Source organism: Cornus florida, unplaced genomic scaffold, assembly GCF_030987335.1.
Source record: "Cornus florida cultivar Cherokee Brave unplaced genomic scaffold, ASM3098733v1 CherokeeBrave_3.0.0_Hap2_Chr01, whole genome shotgun sequence".
NCBI lineage: Eukaryota > Viridiplantae > Streptophyta > Magnoliopsida > Cornales > Cornaceae > Cornus > Cornus florida.
In genome coordinates this window covers 48,573,252-48,593,777 of record NW_026775571.1, presented here as the reverse complement: position 1 = coordinate 48,593,777, position 20,526 = coordinate 48,573,252, and the positions used below count along the sequence as shown (strand labels likewise).

The window sequence follows — 20,526 nt, the reverse complement described above, 5'->3', positions numbered from 1 at the left end:
TTCTCCTGTATTGCTCTGTATTTCACCGTCTCTCTGTTTTTCAGAATTATGCTTACTTTTCTAAAACCCTAACCACCGTAATAACTATATTTATAGGCTTAAAACACTAAACCCTAATCCTTGTTTAATTAATGCCAGAGCCCTAATGTGAAATCCTAGTCGGCCCATCCGTGTATTCTAAAGAAAAGAAACCCTAATGTTTATCATTACACTGTTTCTAGTTCAATCCAATTACACCTGTGAGAAATTCCAATAAAATAACAGTGCAACTAACTTCAAATTAAAAACAGAACATTTAATTCATTTAAAAAAAATAAAAAAAAATACCATTAATTCCATTTAATTAAAAAAAATAATATCAAATAATAATTGCACTTAAACCAGTAAACAAACGAAATTAACAATTACCACAATTAAGCAAGTATTAAACAATGAAAACAATTAACCAAGCATTAAATAATTAATCAAGAAATTACGCAAATAATCACACAAAAAATAAAATAAACAATAAATAAAATACCCAGACTATCCTTTTAAAATTAGGGATATTACATAGTGAAAGATAGATGTGATACATGAGTGAACATGAGACGAAAATAGTAGGAAATCCCAAAAGCCTGAGAGTGTCCAGTAAGAAATCCCATGAGATAATATCTAAATCTTTTCTCAGATCAATTTTCATTGTGCTTCTTGGGGAACTACTGAGTCGTGGTATCCATTAAGGAGTTTTTGAGCCATTAGTATGCTATCTTCAATTTGTCTGCTTTGGATGAAGGCTGATTGCGATGGGCAAATGATGGAAGGTAGTATGGGCTTGAGTTTGTTGGCTATTAATTTTGAGATACATTTATAAATGGTAAAGCATTAAGAAATAGGTCTAAACTCATTAAGTGAAGAGGAGTTATAGATTTTAGGAACCAAGGATATATAGGTGTTGTTGACCTTATTTAGTAGTTTTCTAGTGATGAAGAATTCTTTGATAGCTATTATGATGTCCTGCCCAATAATGGGCTAAGCTTTTTTGAAGAAAAGAGCATTGAATCCATTAGGTCCCGGTGTTTTTTCATTGCTCAGTGAAAACATGCATTGGAGAATTTCCTCATTTGAGGGGATTGCCACCAGATCAGGTATGAAATCAAGTTTGATAGTTTAAGTTATAAAGGGAGAGAGAGAGAGAGAGAGAGTTTGTGCCAGGATAGGTGTGGGATTGGATACCAAGTGAAGATTTGAAGTAATTGAGTACCTCATGTTTGTTGAGAACTCATGTATCAATAAGATTTCCATTAGCATCATTGATACTAGTGATCTTGTTCCTGTTATATATCTTGAGGCTATGGTTTTAAAGAAGAAAGTAGTATTTGAATCACCTTCTTTGAGCCATTGTACCCTAGACATCTGTTTGAATTTGAGTTTTTTAGCCACCTTAAGATGCTTGCATGATGAGAAAAGTTCTCTTTTTCTGACTTTAGATAAGGATAATTGGAATGCTATCATGTGCTACCTAATTTGGCAAATATAACCTTCATTTATAAGTCACTAAAATGTTTGGATAACTGTTGTTTAAGAGGATATTGAGGATACTTCAGAGACTTGAGTTTGGTTATGACTTCGAACATTCTGTGACCTCTAACTTGTGAATCCCAAACTGCCTTGACAATAGGTAAGAAACAATCATGTGAATCCAATAGTTGAAGAACCTAAAAGGCATTTTCCTTCTTAGATTGGGTGTTCCCAAAGTGATGATCAGAAATGCCATAGGGAAGGAAATAGCAGTGGAAGAGTGTGAAATTGGCATTCCAGGAATCATTAATGAGCTCCCTATCAAGCTTCCTTGATATGTTTGCCACACCCAAACTACTGTTTGACCAAGAGAAAAATATACCACTAAATTTAAGGTCCTCAAGATTGGCATTATGCAGGCACTCTGAATTCAATCATGGGCTGAGTAGTTCTGTCTGAGACTCCAAAATTTTCATGGGGGGATTTGATAATATTAAAATCACTTGCTAGTATCCATGGTGAAAAAGTAAGGTTGGATAAGAGTATTGAGATATCATTCCAGAGGGCTTTCCTTTCATTAGCCGTATTAGTTCCGAAAACAAATGAAATGAAGAATGAAGTCCTACATCTTAAGATAGTACCAAAGTATGAACCATCTGCCTAGACACATGCATGACCTTGAAATCAATAGATTTATTCCATAGGATCTAAATTCTGCCTAATGGAAAGCACTGATAATTATGGATAATACTCCATGATCTAATACGAAAATTGTGCACCGTATCCACATTGACCAGGTTAACCTTGTTCTCAATAATAGACATTAAATCTATTTTGTTATCCTTTATAGGGCTGCAAGTTGGGCTGGCCCAACCCAGCCCAGCCCCAACCCAACCTTAACCCGAATCGGGTTGGGTTGGCTAGCACGAATTGTACCCAACATGGGTTATGGTCGTAACCCGGATTGAATATTTTCGGGCGGTTGGGTCGGGTTGAGTTTTTTTTTTTATATAATTTTTTTTCTTCAGAAATTTATATATATATATATATTATATTTGATTATATTATTATTAAAAAAAAAAAATTTTATCTGGTATTTATTTTATGTTGGAATTTGGAAGATCGCAGTGACAACTCATAAATTCAAGCTCAACAGACCGGAATGCAGGCTTCTCTCTCTAGAGAAATTTGCATGTCGATAACCCGCTGAATTGAGCGATTTTCTCTATCTATATATTTGTGTGTGTATATATGTATTTGTATATGATATGTTGAATCTTTTCTTAGTATTATTGTATTATTTGTGGGGGTATAAATGATTGCTATGAGGGTAAAGAGCTCCCTCTTCTGAACGCAAGTTGAGGACAGAGACAGAATCGAACCTATAACTTTTTATTGCCACTGCTGAGTAACCCTTTTCCCCAATTTTTGGTTTTATTTATTTATTTTTTTACTTAATTTTTAGTGTTGTAAAAGATCTGTTGGTGTCTTATGTATATATATGTATCTTTAGTCGGAGGTGGGACGGCGGCAGCAGTGGATTAGCGGTTGAGGGTGAGGGACGGCAGTAGAGTCGGAGGTGGGACGGCGGTGGCAGTGGATCGGCGGTTGAGGGCGAGGGGCGGCGACAGAGGGGACAGTGCCAGAGAGAGAAAGAGAGAAGAGAGAGGAGAGAGAAAGGCGAAAAAAAAAAAATTTATTTTTTTATTTTGGGTTTTGTGTTGGATTCGGGTTGAGCCTAGCCCAAACCGAATATGTTTGGATTTTGACAAAACCCAACCCGAATATGTTTGGATTTTGACAAAACCCAACCCGAACATTAACTCGATTTATGAATTTTAAACTCCAATTTCAAATTTTCTCGGTTGGGGTTGGGTTAGGTTGGGCTGGGTTAGTCCGCCCAAGTTGTAGCCCTAATCCGTTATGAGGGTTTTAATCTCATTCTATTTTTCGAGGTTGTTAAGGCCTCTAATGTTCCAAATTGTTAAGAACATTTAACATAGTTGAAAATCTTACCACATGGGAGTACACAATCCCTCTGTTATGTGCAGCTTACCCCTTGGATTTCTTCTTCTTTTTCCTCTGCTTGAGTGGCTTGGGAGAGCTAGAACTGAAATCCTTAGGTAATGAAAAAGTGGATGAAGTCAATGACCAATTTGTCATTACTGCTGAAATCCTTAGATTCAGAGCCTGACGTTTCCTTTTCAGAGTTAGAGAGCAGTGATAATTTATTGTGATCATGAGAACTTTTTGGGTCTGGAGCTTTAAATGTGGCTTCATATATGGAGAGTTGTCCCAGTGGAGTGAAGTCAATGACCAATTTGTTATTACTGCTGAAAAATGAGTGACAACATTCTTGAGTGGTGGTAGATGAGGTGATAATTTCTGTGGAAGGCTGGTAGGGGAAGTGAGGTATTGGTTTCACATGGGAATGGTTAGAGAAGGGCATGATTTTCCAATCTATGGACGGGGATGATGGTGAATTATGAGGATGGGAGGAAGGGCATGACTACATGTTATGACCAAAGTAGTGACATGATGTGCATATAGGAGGGCAATATTGAAGATCTGCTATCAATCTCAATACAAAGCCGAGCAAATATGGTTTTAGTTCTGTCTTCTATAAAAGCATTTGCAAAAAGTGGTTTGCCAATGGCACTGGCAACAAAACTGAGCCCAGGTCCAGTCCTGTAATGAAGGGGGATGCCAAAAAATCTCACCCAGATTGGGATAGAAGTAATAAGCTGATCAAACATAAAATCAGGTTCCCATCTCTTCGAGATGATAGGTTTGTTGGCAAAAAACCAAGGGCCTTAAGCTAGGATAAGATCACACATCTCTGAGGAGGAAAAATGAAACTCAAAATAACCTTTCATTGAACTTGTGACTTTGGGAAGACTACACGCATCGAAAGGAACTACATACAAAGATAAAGAAGAATCTACATTATTATAGCAGAGAAGAATCAGCTTTTATGGCCTCATAAGAACTTCTACTTATGCAATATAACAAACTCATGCGGTGATAATACAAGTCTAGTTTACAGAACGAATTCCACTTACGCAATATTTAATGTCAAAAACTAAGCTGAGACATTCGATCTAGACAAATTATGGGATCCACAAGATATGCTCGGAAGCCTTCTAGCCATCTTCTAGCCATTTTAGAACTAACAAATTAGCCAATTAGGCCCTTTCATATTTAGATTGTTTTGATTTTAGGTGGTCCCTCTAGTTTTGTGATTGGCATTATTTTTAATTCTTTTGTGTTTTTTTAGAAGTTTACTATTTTTAGTAGCTAATATTTTAGGATTTTATTTTATAGTTGTAATGCTTAGGAGTATAATTCATGTCATTTTATTTTATAATTATAATGTACTTCTCCAATATTTTGTTCCTAGTGTTTGGATATTCATTTCTTTACCTTTGGACGTTATTTCTGAAACCTTTTAGTTATAAATCCTTACCTTTGATGCAGTTAGTTAATTTATAATCTCAAAATCATATCTTGAAATGTTAAATATTATTGCACGAGTAACCAGGTTAGCTTTGATGAGACATTAGGCAAGCACCTCAAGAGACCTAACATTTAAACTACAGCAGTATAATCCTACACTAAACAAGCTAGAATAGAGTTCAACTATACAATTGGACACAACAAAAATCATTAGGTACGTGAATAGTCCGCTTTTACGGCCTCAGAATATATAACTGCTACTTATGCAATATAACAAACTCATGCAGTGATAATACAAGTCCATTTTATAAAAGGAATTCCGCTTATGCAATATTTAATATCAAAATTAAGTTGAGACATCAAATCTAGACGAGTTGTGGAATCCATAAGGATATGCTCGGAAGCTTTGCAGCCATTTTTGAACTAGAAAATTCGGACGTTTCTCCCCTACTTATCTTCTCTTTTCTCCAATTCACTCCACTTATCTTTTTCTTTTAAAAGAAATGATTAGAATATCACTAAACCTATTAATGCATCATTCCTTATTTTATAATATCATAAATAACCTACTTTTAACCCATTTTTTTTTTTAAACTTATTTTACTAATATTTATATATTTATTTTTTTCCATTTTATGGAGGTTCTCTCAAAGAAGATAATTTATTCAATAGAAATAAGTTTTGTTTGGCAATCAAAATAATAATTTATTCAATAGTGACTCTTTTTGGATCCTATTTTGCAATAAAGTTAACTTTTTTTCAGGTATTTTATTTAATCAAAAAAGTTAACTTTTTTTTGGTAATTTATTTTCAAAAGACATAATTTATTCAATAAAAATAATCAATTTTTTTTTTTTTTTCCCTTACCAAAAGAGATAATTTATTTAACAAGTCAATAGACCAGTCTCCCTAACATTTGTAGCATGACTCAGACCATTCCCACTCCCATATCAGCTACCTTGGCTTCCACTGGAATCCCTGAATCATGACTTATTCTATGACCCTTAGCTAAGACAGCCATAGAGAGGTATTTTGACCTTAATTAGTTTATAATATGCTTGAATTTTAGTTTAAGAGCATCTCCAACACCAAAAATTCTTACCTAGCTCTAAGAAGATAGGTATGTATCCATTTGCACCATATGGAGCAACCTTCTGATCAAAGTTTGATTAATGGCAGCAACGATTCTTAGGAAGAATAAACAGAGAGGACCTGTCATTTGGATACTCAATCAGTAAAGTGTTTCCTAAATTTAGGCTCTGGATTTCAATAGGATGACTCAACAATCCTATACAATTAACCACCTTTTATATTTACTTTCATTAACAAAAACAACTAAACAATATCAAATGCATATATAAAAATACTATGTATTCCAAGATTTATAAAAAACACTACAAATGGTTTTATTGCCTTCAAATTAATAACTAATAAATTGGTTGGAGTACGTCAAAGTGAAATTATAATATATATATATATATATATATATATATATATATATATATATATATATATATATGCCAGAATCAATATCTATCTAGTACATTAATGTAAGTAGTCTATGGTACTTTTTATGGAGAAACCATGCTCTCCAGGTAAATCTCTGCTTCAATGTTTGTAGTAGGGTTATAGTTCGCTCGATACCTGCTGAATGAATCTTTTTCTACATTGTACCCAACCAACCACCTTTTGTCAACTAAAAATAGATCTTCTTTAGCACTGTTTGAGAAATTCAGTGACTTTATGCTATCAAATCCTATGGTAGACCAAACATTAGTCCAAGACTCTCTCTTCCCATATTCCGTCATCACCCAAAACTCTCTGGAAAACATAAGATCTTGATCCTGAATTATGAAACTAATACAAAGACATCCTCTGAGAACTCCACACGTTAATTTATTAGATAGCGGATCTATTTGAAGATCAGCTGGTAAAGGCATGTATTGAAATTTCTCCTCAACTAAATCAAAACAAGTGATATTGCTCCAATGTGGTCTTAACCAATGAATAACTCCATGTAGAAGTATACCTGAACCCTCAAAAGGCAAAACCTCAAGAGTTCGGTCTTGAATCCTTCTCCAAGAATTTGTTTTTAGTGTATATACACTCGTTATACTCTCGAAATCAGAGACTCCATTGAGGGACGACGAGATTGCCACCACTTTGTAATCATCAATAGACGCAACATAACCAAATCCATAGGAGACTGTAATTTGGTCAATTAGCGAGGGCAAAACTGGTAATCTATTGAATTTTTCAGTTGTAGGATTCAGCAAGTAAAGCCTATTGGAAGCACCCGCACCACCAGTTGCATATAATACCAAGCCATAACTGGAACCTAAGAAGTTGACTTCTATGCCCCTGATTTTAGAATTAATATTGTGAATGGGTTTTGGATCATGATTCTCACATATAACCGAAAAAAAATTGTCAAACTCACATGAAACAATGAGTTTGTGGTTTTGGGATTGACTGAGATGTTTCTTCACAAAGTCAGGGTCGGTGAACAAAGTGAGCCATGACTTACAGACACACTTGAATCGTAAGATAGACTTGACGGGTAACCATGAGAGTATGTTGAATATGAGATCACAGGGAAGGAATGGTAATGGTGGCGCCGACTCATCTCTTTTCTCTCTCTTCATAGCTATCTCAACCCTAACAGGCTAACACATATACTATACTAATATATGTGTGGGTTATTGTTTGTACAATCGGTACTACGCAAATCTCGCTGTTAAAATTTTGAGACTGTTTCTGGAAAAACGCATAAAACGTGTGTGGTGTAATATATGAAACCCTAATCCTTGAAAAACAAACAAAAAAAATTTCCTATTTGGTTAATCCGCGAATTGTTACATGTGTAGTTTAACTGATTCGGTAGCCCTTTGAGTTTGGGCCTAGTAGTTTAACAAATTTGAAATCCTGATAAATTAGGAAAACTCGAGCGCACCGATTTGGGATTAAAAATAGATTAAAAATCAGGATTACAAATTTGGTGGGATTACAAATAAATAAATAAAGGCCCTTAGAGTTTGATGATTGATGATTGGGCTTGAGAAGTATACCTGAACCCTTTAGGCCCTTTGGAGTCTTAAGATTTTTTTTTTTTTTTTTTTTCAAACTCAATTTAAAAATTCAATGTTGATAATTAAAAATATATATATTTATTTCTTTATTTTCTTGTTTTCTTGTTTTTTCTTAGTAGAGATAAGAATTTGTTGCAAGACAATTCACAATTGAGTAGAATCAGTAATGACTTCTAAGACGATAAAAAATGAGATGGCCTCCAAAATCAAAAAGCCCTTCTTATGTGTCCCATTTCGAACCCTCAAACACCACTGCATTCCAGGCTTTCCAAATGTACTAACCCAAACCTGAGGGAGAGAGAATATTTATAGGAGAGGTAAATGGCTAAGGTAGTTTCTATTTTTCTGTTTCGTTTATATCCTGATTTAGCCATGTTGATATGGATTTTCGTTGGTTTTTTACCAATTATTCTGTTAATTTATGGGCTAAATCTGTAATAACTTGGCCGCCGGTTGCTGTTGGAGAACTTGAACCGAACCATGACTGTAATCCAATGCAGTGGTCCCCTGAGGATTTTGAATCTAAATTATTGGTGAGATCTTGTATATTTTACGACAACCAAACACTAGAAAATAAAAAAATATTTTTTGAAAAATATTTTACTTCCAAACAAACGGAATCCATGATTTGTTCCATGGCTAACTTGTCAACTGAAATTCTTTTCTTGGTGAACTGTTAAGTGTTAACCTACAATTTATTATGTTTTACACTTCTGTTTGTCATGGAGTTGCTTTTTAAGTGATCTTTATGCACTTCTGTTTTAAGACAAAATCTTTAGCCAAAATCTTTCCTTTTTCTTTGTGGGACAGCAAAATTGGATTGAAACAATTTTTCTCCACCCCTCCCGCTAGACAAAGGAAAAAAGAAAAAAGATCCTGAATAATTTACTACAAGAGTAGAAGTTTACTCAAAACGTGAGTCCTGTCTACCCACATCATAATGACTTCCAACTTTCATTCAGTCAGTTAGCTTGGAATTGATTCTATCAATTTAGTGCATCTTGTGCTGATACATCTAATTTACTTCAATGATGTTCTTCTTCCAAGTTAAAGTAGCAATGTGACAGTCTGGATTTTTAAGCCTACTAATCATGTTTAGTGATTCTCAATCGTGCTTAGTGTCTCTTAAACGTGCTTAGTGGCTCTTAATTGTGTTTAGTGACTCTTAATCACCATTAGTGACCTTTAATCATGATTAGTGACATTAGATATAAAGTATGATTTATTAAAGTTATGGGAGATTTTTGCTATAATTGAGGATTACTAATGTTTTAATTTTTGGGTCGTTACAAGTAACTTATGCATTTAGTCAATTTGGGATGAAATATGAGTGTGTTTAATCTCGATTATAGAATACTTCTTAGTAAGGCATTGTTTGATGGTAATCCTATCAGATTCAATTGGAAATTATTTGGTTGAGAACATGTATTCAACGAATTTGCTCTAGTGTGCAAAATGGTGCTTGATGGTATTATCTATTCCAGGGTTGAACTTGATTTAAAAAACTCATGCATGCACACTAAATATTTGGACACAAACACACATGTATAATATATAATGCAATTTAGTTTGGAGGGATGCAGTAGTACGTACCTTCCGGTAGTCATGTCCCTGTTAAAGCTATGCTGTATGCTTTTGAAATCATCTCAATTTTTTTTTAGGTTCTTAATTCAGTTAGTCACTTCTTTTTGAAAAATTCACAGTTCTTATTTCATATTATTTGTGCCGAAATCTGTGTTGATGCGATTGCTACATCTTCACTTTTCGTTTTTCCTTGCAGGAATTATTGAAGCAGACGTATCAGAGAGGTCTCAAAGCAGCAGCTGATTTTGGTTATCAGAAAGTGAGTCCAGAGTAACTACTTATACGAGCCACCCCTTTGTCTCTGTCTGTGTACATCAAGCGCAGATTATAGTCCATCTGTAAAAGTTGCCTTATTCCCCAATGGTTATTGCATATTAAAACTTTACAAACTTCAATTAGCCTCCCAAAATATTGTGCCATTAAATTCCATGCGCATCATGCACCATATCCATCCCTTTTGGCGGTCTTTTCTAACTCAAACAATTATTTTGTATGGATGTCTGTAGTTGTTCAATTTGGATTTACTTCCCATTTTAGTTTTAATTTCATTTATTATCACAACAATTTGACTTTTCATCCTATTTAAAACTATGACTTTTCAGCAAAAAAAAAATTAATATTGCTTTCATAAAATGGAAAAACTCATCATAATCCTAGCCTTTCCAAGAAAAACGGGGTTGGTAACATTGAATTATTTTCTTCCAGTCTTTTCCATTACAATCTATCTCTCTTTCAGATCTAATTTCTTAAGGCTTCGTTTGGTTTGATAGAAAAACGGGAATGAAAATTTATGGAAAACTTTCTAACATTTTAAGAGTTTGGATGGCAACAAAAGGAAAATTTTGAGGAAAGTAACTTTCCATAATCATCTAGTTCTCCCATAAAAATTTTCCTCCAGAAAGCACAAGAAATTTTTGCGACGGCAACAAAAGGAAAATTTTGAGGAAAGTAACTTTCCATAATCATCTATTTCTCCCATAAATTTTTTCCTCCAGAAAGCACAAGAAATTTTTGCTTCCTGGAGAAAATTATGTGAAGTTACAATTATAACCTTTTTTAAATCTTTCTAAATAAAGTGTGTTTATGCATAACTTCTTATAAGTATAATATAATGGTCTGTGTCTCTCTCTAAATGTTTACTAAGTATAATATAATGGTCTGTACTGTACCTCTCTAAATGTTTATTCAAAATTAATTATTTAGATTCTTTAAAAATGACCAAAAATATTATTCCGGTAAAAGTTTATTTAGACCTTTTATCAATTTTTATTTTTATTATATAAAAAATAAGGACAATTTAGGTAAAACATAATAATTCCTTTTAACTTTGATTCTTCTAGAGCTTTCACGTTCCGAAAATGTAATCGTGCCTTTGATGCCATTATTTCCCAAACAAATTGTACGATTTCTTTTGCCATTACTCATTTTTTCCAGGATGGTGGTAGTAGTGGCCCACATTAAACTCTTAAAGCTTTTGTTGTATCGTGGCTTCTGCAGAAACCATATCGCATGATTTTAGGAACTTCAATTTGTACGCTGAAATTCCCTAAAGCTGACACGTTCCATTGGTTGAGTGAATCTCCTTACACATGGCTTCTTTTAATGGTGGACTCTTAATAACTGTCCAACTCTCAAAGTCCCTGAAATTGGTCTTGACCCAAACTCTTTCCATGTGTCAGAAATTGGCTTGACCCAAAACTCCTTCTACGTGTATGTTTTACGAGGAGGATGAATTTATACATCTTTTGGCCAAATACATAGTTGATTGGCCAAGTTTTGCACCCAAAAATCACAAGATGTGAATTTGGGATAAATAAAGTACTAACATTTGTTTTCCAAAATTGGAAGAAAAATATTATGACATTTATATTCTTCAAGGTAGAAGAATATACAACGATTGAGAAGCTTGTGCCATTTACGAAGAAAAATCTAACTGTTGAAAATCTTCTTCCAATGGAAGAAGTGATAACGGCTTCCTATGGAAAGGTTTGTCAACCTTCCTCATGGAATGAACTACTTTTGATTGAAGATTTTGCACTGAAGATTCCACCTGAAATGGAACCTGAACTATTGTTGGTGGAATCAACTTCACTGCTGCTGGAATCGACTTCACTATTGCTAAAGGGTTCTGCACCTTAGGTGGAACCTACATCTGTAATGGAAGTGGTGGTGGAATTGACTTCACTACTGGTGGAATCGACTTCACTGTTGCTGAAGGGTTCTGTACCTTAGGTGGAACCTGTATCTGCGATGGAAGTGGTGAGGGAATCGACTTCACTACTGGCAGAATCAACTTCAGTGCTAGTGGAATCGACACCATAGGTTAGGGTAATGAATTTGTATTTTTTAGCCAACCTTTAGGTAGGTTGGATATTAGATGCCCCCCAAACACCACTGGAATTGGGTTTGGGTTTGCCAAAGGAATACTCCTCTGGCGGAATGGATTATTCATTGATCGAGAAATTTCCTTGGAGGGCGTTCCATTTCAAATGCCATTGGAAAGGCCAATAGTGGCCTTGGTGGTGTGTTTGTAGGTTGCTGAATGTTCGAAAGTGGAATATTATGTTGGACCTGAAATTGAAGTTGTTAGATTGCTGCTGGTGGAGGATTATGCACCTCAGGTGGAAACTTTACCTGCGATGGAAGTGGTTGAGCTACTATTAGTCGAAGGTTCTGCATTTGTGGTTCCACTTGAAGTGGAACTTGAACTGGTGGTGGAATCGATACCATAGGTAGTGGTTGTTACTGAACTCGTGGAATGGTTTGTACGCGTACATTTTCGGGAAAATTGCTCACATTTTTCTTCCACCCTTAGGTACCTTTGGTAAAGCTCTTCATGTTCTTTGGCCATCTCTCAGTAGTTTTCGTCACGTTTTTCGTCCCTCTTTCGGTAGAGGTCTGCCAAAGGAATATTCCTCAGGCGGATTGGATTTACTCCTTGATCAGGAGATTTTTTTGGAAGAGGTTGTCCCCCGCCTACCATAGGAAAAACCTGAGGCTGCCTTTGAGGAATGGCAACAGGTGGCTGCACATTTTGTTGAGTAATATTAGGTGGAAAGTACGGCTGACTTCCTGATTGACCAGCCTGAGCCGTACTATGCTGTTCCACTAGAATAGACATCGATTGTGTATATGGCATCTATGTCGTTTGTGCCTGTGGCATGGAATGCACAAGCTGATGAAAAGGACTCCCCTCAACAAACGTACTTGGCATGTTCACCGGAACGGCTAATTGTTGAGTAGTATTGGGTGGAAAGTACGGCTGACTTCCTGATTTACCAGCCTGAGTCATACCCTGACAAGACCTAAAATGATGCAAATTGTTAGTAAAAACATCATGACAAACCTATTGAGGAATTACCACATGATTCTGTACACGTTGTTCCACTGGAATGGGCATCGATTGTGCAAGTGGCACTTGCACTATCTACACCTGCGACATAGCTCAGAAATATTGTTCATGTTCTTTAGCCACACTTAGGTATCTTCGGTAGCACACTTTACGTATGCAGTACATGTCACATTCTTCGGCCCTTTTTCGGTAGTACACTTCACGTTCAAAGCTCAGATATGCCATAAGAAAGATCTTTTCCCAGTTATCCCACCGAGCGTGCCGATACGTTTGCCTGTAAAAGTGGTCGGTTCCGATGGAACTGGATGGGCGTGCCAGGAACTACAGTAGTTCCGAAGACAGATCCAAACAATATTCCAGATGGAAGATTGCGAGACCAGGCGACTGTGATGAGGTTTGAAATGAACACCTCAGGGTTCTTTTTGCCTTTGATAAAGGACTTCGGGAAAGTTAATTGGCTAGGAAGGAACAAATTACTTAAGAAAGTAATTGAATTGACTGTAAAACTATCTACTGAAAAGTGCAGGACTTAGACTAATCATATTGAAAGTGCATTGCAATGAAAATGAAGATTGTATTGAATTACACGTTTGATTTAGCATTGAACAGGCTTATTACGTTACAATATAATGACCTATTTATAAAATGAAAATATAACAGTTAACATAGTAGTTCTAGGCAGTTCCATTGATGCCTTCAGATGTTCTCAAGTAGTCTGGATATCTCTGTGCCATGTGTCCCACTATTCTCTTTGATTCTTCTAGAGCTTCCACGTTCCAAATATGCAATCGTGCCTTTGATGCTGTTATTTCCCAAACAAATTGTATGATTTCTTTTTTCTGATCAATGGCCATTACTCATTTTTTCAGCAGGATGGTGGTATTAGTGGCCCACATTAAAACTCTTAAAGCTTTTGTTGTATCGTGGCTTTTGCGGAAACCATATCGCATGATTTTAGGAACTTCAATTTGAACGCTGAAATTCCCCAAAGCTGAAATTCCCTAAAGCTAACATGTTCTATTGACTGAGTGAATCTCCTTACACGTGGCTTCTCTTAGTGGTGGACTCTTAATAACTTTCCAACTCTCAAAGTCCCTGAAATTGGTCTTGACCCAAACTCCTTCCATGTGTCAGAAATTGGCTTGACCCAAAACTCTTTCCACATGTCTGTTTTTCAATGGGTGAAAATAAGGGTGTAAACACCTATTTGATTTTTTTTTTTTCCTCTCGGAAATTAACCCATTCGATATTCTTTCTTCGATACCTTGTTTGTGTTTTGCGTACCTATTTCAATCCTACTTGTAATATCTATGGTTACAATTATCTATGCGCCCAATGTGCATATGATTTAGCACTAGGCAGGCTGTTAGCTAGTGTGTATCATCTTACGAGAATAGAGTATGGTGTGGATCAACCGGAAGAGGTATGCATAAAAGTATTGCCCCAAGAGGAATCCTAGAATTCCATCTGTTTTCTGGGTTGGAAAAGTGTGGATTTTCAAGAACGGAAATCTTATGATATGTTGGGAATCTCTTATGATAATCATCCACGCTTGAAACACATTTTAATGGCAGAAAGTTGGATAAGGTGGCCCTTACGTAAGGACAATACTCAACACAATTACCAAAAAATATATAGATTCCGTAATATATCTTCTTGCCTTTACTATACATATGATCCTAGATATTGAAACTTATTTTATGTTATCAGTCTTGTGTTTATCCAAGTTTTCATGGGTTTCCCCAAGTGTATATTGAATTATGTCACTAGCAAATAACGTGCTCCATGAAATGTCTATCTTTCGTTATTTCAAATACAATGATTGCGGACAGATTTGGGGGGAAGCATCTATTAAACAATCATTAGTTTCTTCTCATGTAATATGAACTCTTGTCCCTCTACTCCATACGCACAAACTCTAGTTCTTGTATCATTATGCATATACTAGATATATATATTTTGTAAAACTAACTATTTTTCTTTGTTAGGCCACCAAAGTTCATGTCTTGGCTATCATTTGTATTCATTATTGCCGAATCCTAATTTAATGTATAACATCATCATCTGCCTTTATAAATGAAATCTCATCACCATCATCTTCATCATCACCATCATTATTGCCTTTATCCCATATAAACGGAGTTAGCCACATGAATTCTTTTTCTGCATTCTTTTCTATTACAAGTTGTCTCCCTCTTTTATTTTATTTTTTAAAGATCATTTCTAATTACTTCATCCAACGTGGTGAGTTTTGGTTGCCCTCATCTCTTACTTTCTGTTGAAGCAAATCTACTCCATAGGCCTCCGTTGTATATAGCCTTACCACCTAAGTATACTTTATCAATAATAGGTGTCACTTCTTCTACTTCTTCTCTCACATGATTATTAATTCTATCTTTTCTAGTCACTCCTATCATCCATCTTAACATTCTCATTTTAGGTATATGAATGCATTGTTCTTGTTTCTTCTTAAATATTCTCGTTTCAAGTATATGAATGCATTTTTTTGGTTTCTTTTTTAACGCCAAAAATTTCACTACATATGAAATAGTTGGCTTAATAACTATCCTATAAAATTTTCATTTTTTGGAAACTTATGGTTTGAAACATGATGCCTGTAAATAGAATTTGTGCTTTTGCGAGAAAGCATGTCTCACATGGAGGTGAAGATACTGGGGATACATTCACCTTATGGAGGGTGTATTTGGTTTGAAAACTTGTGGATGTAAGCATGAAGCCTGGTGTTCTCTTATAGTGATCATTTAGACAAGTAGCTTTACATATCTAATATTAGTATGTAAAAAGTTGTAGAAAATGACATTAAAGTTGCATCTGAATTCTTTATTATCCCTATTTCTTTAATTTTTGTTCTTCTTTTTATTTTCTCTTTCCTTCCATTTTTTCCTTTGGCAGGCTTTTGGTACATGGAGCAATGATCTCTGCTTTTCAGACTATTGCTCAGGCGATGAGTGATCGATCAAGGGTGTGTATAACATAGTGTTCAAGTAGCCTATTTTCATGCACTTCCAGGCTGGGCCCTTAGTTGCCTCCACTTTTAGATGAGTTAGGAGACATATATGCCCTTATTGGCAGGAAACTGGAGCAATGATATCAACTTATCCCTCGTCTCTGTTTCGTGTGGATTTCAAGATTCATAAGCTGACGACTCTGAATGCTGGGTTATGGCAGGAGATTCATGTAACATATTTGTATTTTTATAGATAGCTAACGTTGGAATAGGCTAATTAGAGGATTGGTATGGAAAAAAGGCCATCAAGTTACTAATAGTCTTTTTTTTTTTTTTTTTGGGTTGAAAGTTGAGTTATTGGTGGTAATTTAGGTAATAGAATAGGGTCAGTGGATGTATTGATTAAAGTATTAATGTCAATGGCCCAATCTTACATGTTGCTATCTTGTGGAAAAGTTTGGACAGTCTTGCTGTAAATAAAATATGTTCTTTATGGACCAGGTTTTCGTGCTCGGAAATTTTCCTAACATTATATTTATCATGCTATATTATGTTATTGGTGTATGTGTATGTGTACACACAAATTTTGTAAGTCTGCAATAGAAACAAAATATGGAGCAAATAGAATGTTATTAATTTATGAATGTGGAGTACAGTCCTTTGTAATATCTTTTACAAAAAAAGAATGGTACTCTGATTCGATCTCCTTGTTTTTGGTTAGTTGGATCCAAAGGCTGCACGAGCTTGTTCTTGAATCACTGTGGAATTTGATGAAGAATGGCACGTTGTTGGATGTGCTTGATGTTCTTCGCTTTTGGGTTTCGATTCTGAATTTGTGTCTGAATTCTGAGTCTCTGGGTTTCTGAGTCTCTGAACTTCTGAATTCTGAATTTGTGTCTGAATTTGTAAACTTCTGAATTCTGAATCTTCTCCCTTTTTCTTCCTCCAAGCCTCTATTTATAGGCTTCTTGGATTAATAGGATGATGACACGTGTCATCTCCTGATAAGGAAAAAAAACTATAATTGGGCCGGGCCGGATATATTATGATAATTATCCTTAAAAATAATTATTCCAAATATATTTTATTAGGAATAATTATTCTTTTTATTTGACCATCTAGACTCTAGACTGGGCTTAATTAAATAATTTAAGTGGACCATACTTGGGCCAATTAAATAACTTAATTAAACATTGGGCCCATATTTAATGGGTCCATTTATCCAAATTAAAGTTCACTAAAATTTTAGTGTCTACAGTATGTATAAATGTGGTTTAAGTATATGTATTTTGGTACAAATGTGATTAGAGTTAGCTTAGAGGTGCTGGCCATATGATTCGGGATTGTCCACGTCGGAGTGGAGGCACTGGCAGGAGATCTCAGCAGAGGCCAGCACAGTCAGCTACGGGGTAGACATGTATTATCTTTATAGATTGTTTATAGTGACTATTGTAATACATCGTCGTTGAAAGAAAACATTACGTTGGGCTCTTTAAATACAAGATATATAGAGTGAATGAATGAGCTAAAAAGCCATGTGCATGGCAAGATTAGATGTTCTGATATGATGGTATTGGATTGAATATATACTCTTCACAAACTTAGCAGATCTGACTATTTCATAATAAACTTGGGCTTTTGCTTTAATAAATGAACATGAGGCAAATGTACGAATTTAATTCATTAAAAAGTGATGCATCAAACCTCTCTCTAACTACAATAGTTATTATTATTTTGTACAACTGATCACAAACATCTAAAAATTATTCTCACAACCCTTTTGATGAGCTTGTAGCCATCCTGTTTCTAAAATTAAAGCTACCATTTCACCTTATAGCTCTTTTTGCACGTCCTCACTCATCTGGAGATATGTATGATAAAGGTGAAGTTATAAATTAGATTTAAGTTGAGCAAAAAAGGAACATGGATGAAGAGTGCAAATTAGTAATTAAACCTGCTTCAGACTCCGTTAATTTCTGATCTGCAATACAAGAAAGAAGCTCACTTCTCTCACCTTCATATAGGTATGGAAGCAAAGCCATTATATATAAACAGGGACAGACCAATAGAGTATTGAAAACAATGAGGAAGAGAGGATAAGAAACAAACAGCTCACAATAGTCCAGCTAGAATAATCAATATAAACTTGAATTGATAATGAGCAAGTAATCAAGGAAAGAAAAGCCACAATGATGGAAAAACATGGTACAATTTGTAGAACAAGAAGGGGAACCAAACCAGGCTCAATGGAAATCTTCATCATAATCTTCAGAATCTTCAACATAATGACCAAAATCTACATCATAATTATCAGAATCTTCATCATAATGACCAAAATCTTCATCAAAATGATCAAAATCTTCATCATAATGACCAAAATCTTCATCATAATCATCAGAATATTCATAATAATTATCAGAAATCGTCTGAATATATGTGTTTGGCAGATGTGGTACTTTTTCTAACGATGAGCACCCCCTGATGTCCAGTTCCTCCAAGGCTTCCAAAGCCTCAAGGCCTTCAATCTCACGTAAGCTCGTACAATGACGGAGCAGCAAGTGTCTCAACATTTTCATGTTTGATAGATTCGGCATTCTTATCATGGATGGGTAACACGACAAATACAAATATTCTAATGATACCAGTATATGTAGTCCTTCGATCTTATTGAGATCATTGCAACCAACAACTTAAATGTTTTTTAACTCGTTTAAGTTGGACCGATCTGGTTTATTTTTAGGGTGTTTGTACCCACTCATCTCTGAGGATGCTAGAGGTGCCGAACATTCGAGATTTCTAAGTCCTTTGATGAGCGCAAAAAAGTACACTTTTAAACTCTTTAAGCTTGAGTATTCTAGGACCTTAATCTATCTTATTTTCCCATTTTAGTACTTATTTGTGTTTTTGTCAATTTCAAGTCAATAATGTTAAAATGGGCCAAAAATGGTTTCTTAAGGCCTTTTTGGAGTCAAACTAAATCTTAGTGATGATCCGGAACGAAAGGAGGCTGATTTGGAGCAAAAAGAGGCTGATCCTAAAAAGCTGCCAAGTGAGATCGATCGCAGAAAGTGAGATCGATCAAAGTTGGATCGATCGAAAATCAAAGTTGGATCGATCGAACTTTTCTCTGATCGATCGAACTTTTGCTAGCAGCGAGCTGTCTTATTCCCGTGCACGCCCAAAAGTCCACCTACCATATAGTACGGGATTAGATATTTTTGGAGCTATATTCCTAATTTAGTGACTAAGAAAAGGACCTTCTATATAAAGGGAAGTGACCCATTTTGTAAAGAAACTTTTATCATTTTATTTTTTACATTGTAATTTATATTTCTCTCTCTAGTAAAGTTAGAGATTCGGGTTAGAAGAAAAGAGGGAAGTGGAGGCACGTCTCTAGACCCATCTCTAGATCCACTCTCTCTCCATCTCTAGAGCTTCAAAGAAGAAGAAGAAGAGGAGGAAGAAGAAGATGGAGCCATGTTTGGAGCTTGATTTCATGACCATATCTACCTCCTCTATGATTGGCTAGGTCTATACTTAGGGCTTGGATGAGCCCTAAGTCTTGTGTAATCTAAACCCTTGTATTTCTATTTTTGGGGATTTATATATATTATTGTGATTAGTACTCTAGCCTTGTGAATTTAATGAATCTTGGTCCATTTCTATGATTTCTATGGTTTAATTCTTCCTATTAATTCTCTAATTTATTTACATGTCTATGTGTGATTAAATTAGGAATTATGTCTCACATGATTCATATGATTTAATTCTTCCTATTGATTCTCTTTGTAATTACATGTTGTCATATGTGTGATTATTTGGGAATTGATCTCTATACTAGTTTTTCTATATTAATTGCATGTCTATGTGTGGTTGATTGAAAATCTAATGATGGCTAAGCATGGGTTTTCATTGAATGGGTTTTTCAATTAATTTGATGGTTTATACTTTTGCTTGATGGTTTGTTCTACAATTTAATTTATACTTGTAAGTAGGTAGGCAATCTATGCTTGCTTAGATATTCCATGGCTTATTATTGCAAATTCCATGATTCCCTAGATTGATGTGTGCTACAATTGTTGCTACTTAGATGGGTCACGCTTAAAATTGATGGGTTGTTCTACATCATTTTCATTTTAATTAATTGCTTTCTAGAGTAATCAACCAATCTCTATCTTTTGCAATCAATTGATACATTAAAGTTGAAGTTAAATTCTAACACGTATAATCCCTTAGGACGATCCTTACTCACTCTTGCTATGTTAGTAGTAGTGTTGGTAGTGGTTTTTATAAATTTAAATTTGACCTAAAAGGCTTCTCTTGAACCGCACATTCACTACATTATTTTGACGTATACAAGCGGCCCCGTCAAATTTTGGTGCCGTTGTCAAGGATTAACGGTTTTGTTGGAATTAAACTAGACAATAGTGTTCATTTGATTGCTTCTATTTTTATTTTATTTTTCATTGTATATTTTTTTTTCTCTTGTTCTCATTATTATTTGTTCAATTAGGTACTTGACTACAAGGAATGCAAACTTTGGAACTTGAAGCAATAATTGGAGTTTAAAGCTAATA

General features: G+C 35.1%; 1 protein-coding gene and 1 non-coding gene across 2 annotated transcripts; one reads left to right on the top strand and one right to left on the bottom strand.

Moving 5' to 3' along the window:
• The first annotated feature begins 2,620 nt into the window (after positions 1 to 2,620).
• Positions 2,621 to 2,721, top strand: LOC132284528 (small nucleolar RNA Z107/R87). The gene has a single exon (XR_009472306.1). It is a non-coding gene; the product is annotated as a small nucleolar RNA Z107/R87 (small nucleolar RNA).
• A 3,806-nt stretch (positions 2,722 to 6,527) lies between these two features.
• LOC132271771 (F-box/kelch-repeat protein At3g06240-like) lies at positions 6,528 to 7,601 on the bottom strand. Its single transcript, XM_059773247.1, has one exon. It carries the CDS (start codon positions 7,599 to 7,601, stop codon positions 6,528 to 6,530), a length of 1,074 nt encoding a protein of 357 aa, XP_059629230.1.
• Between the last annotated feature and the right edge of the window lie 12,925 nt (positions 7,602 to 20,526).

Bases quoted from the DNA above. Each gene is read 5' to 3' on its own strand.
- LOC132271771 (XM_059773247.1), bottom strand. From the start codon at position 7,601: ATGAAGAGAGAGAAAAGAGATGAGTCGGCGCCACCATTACCATTCCTT.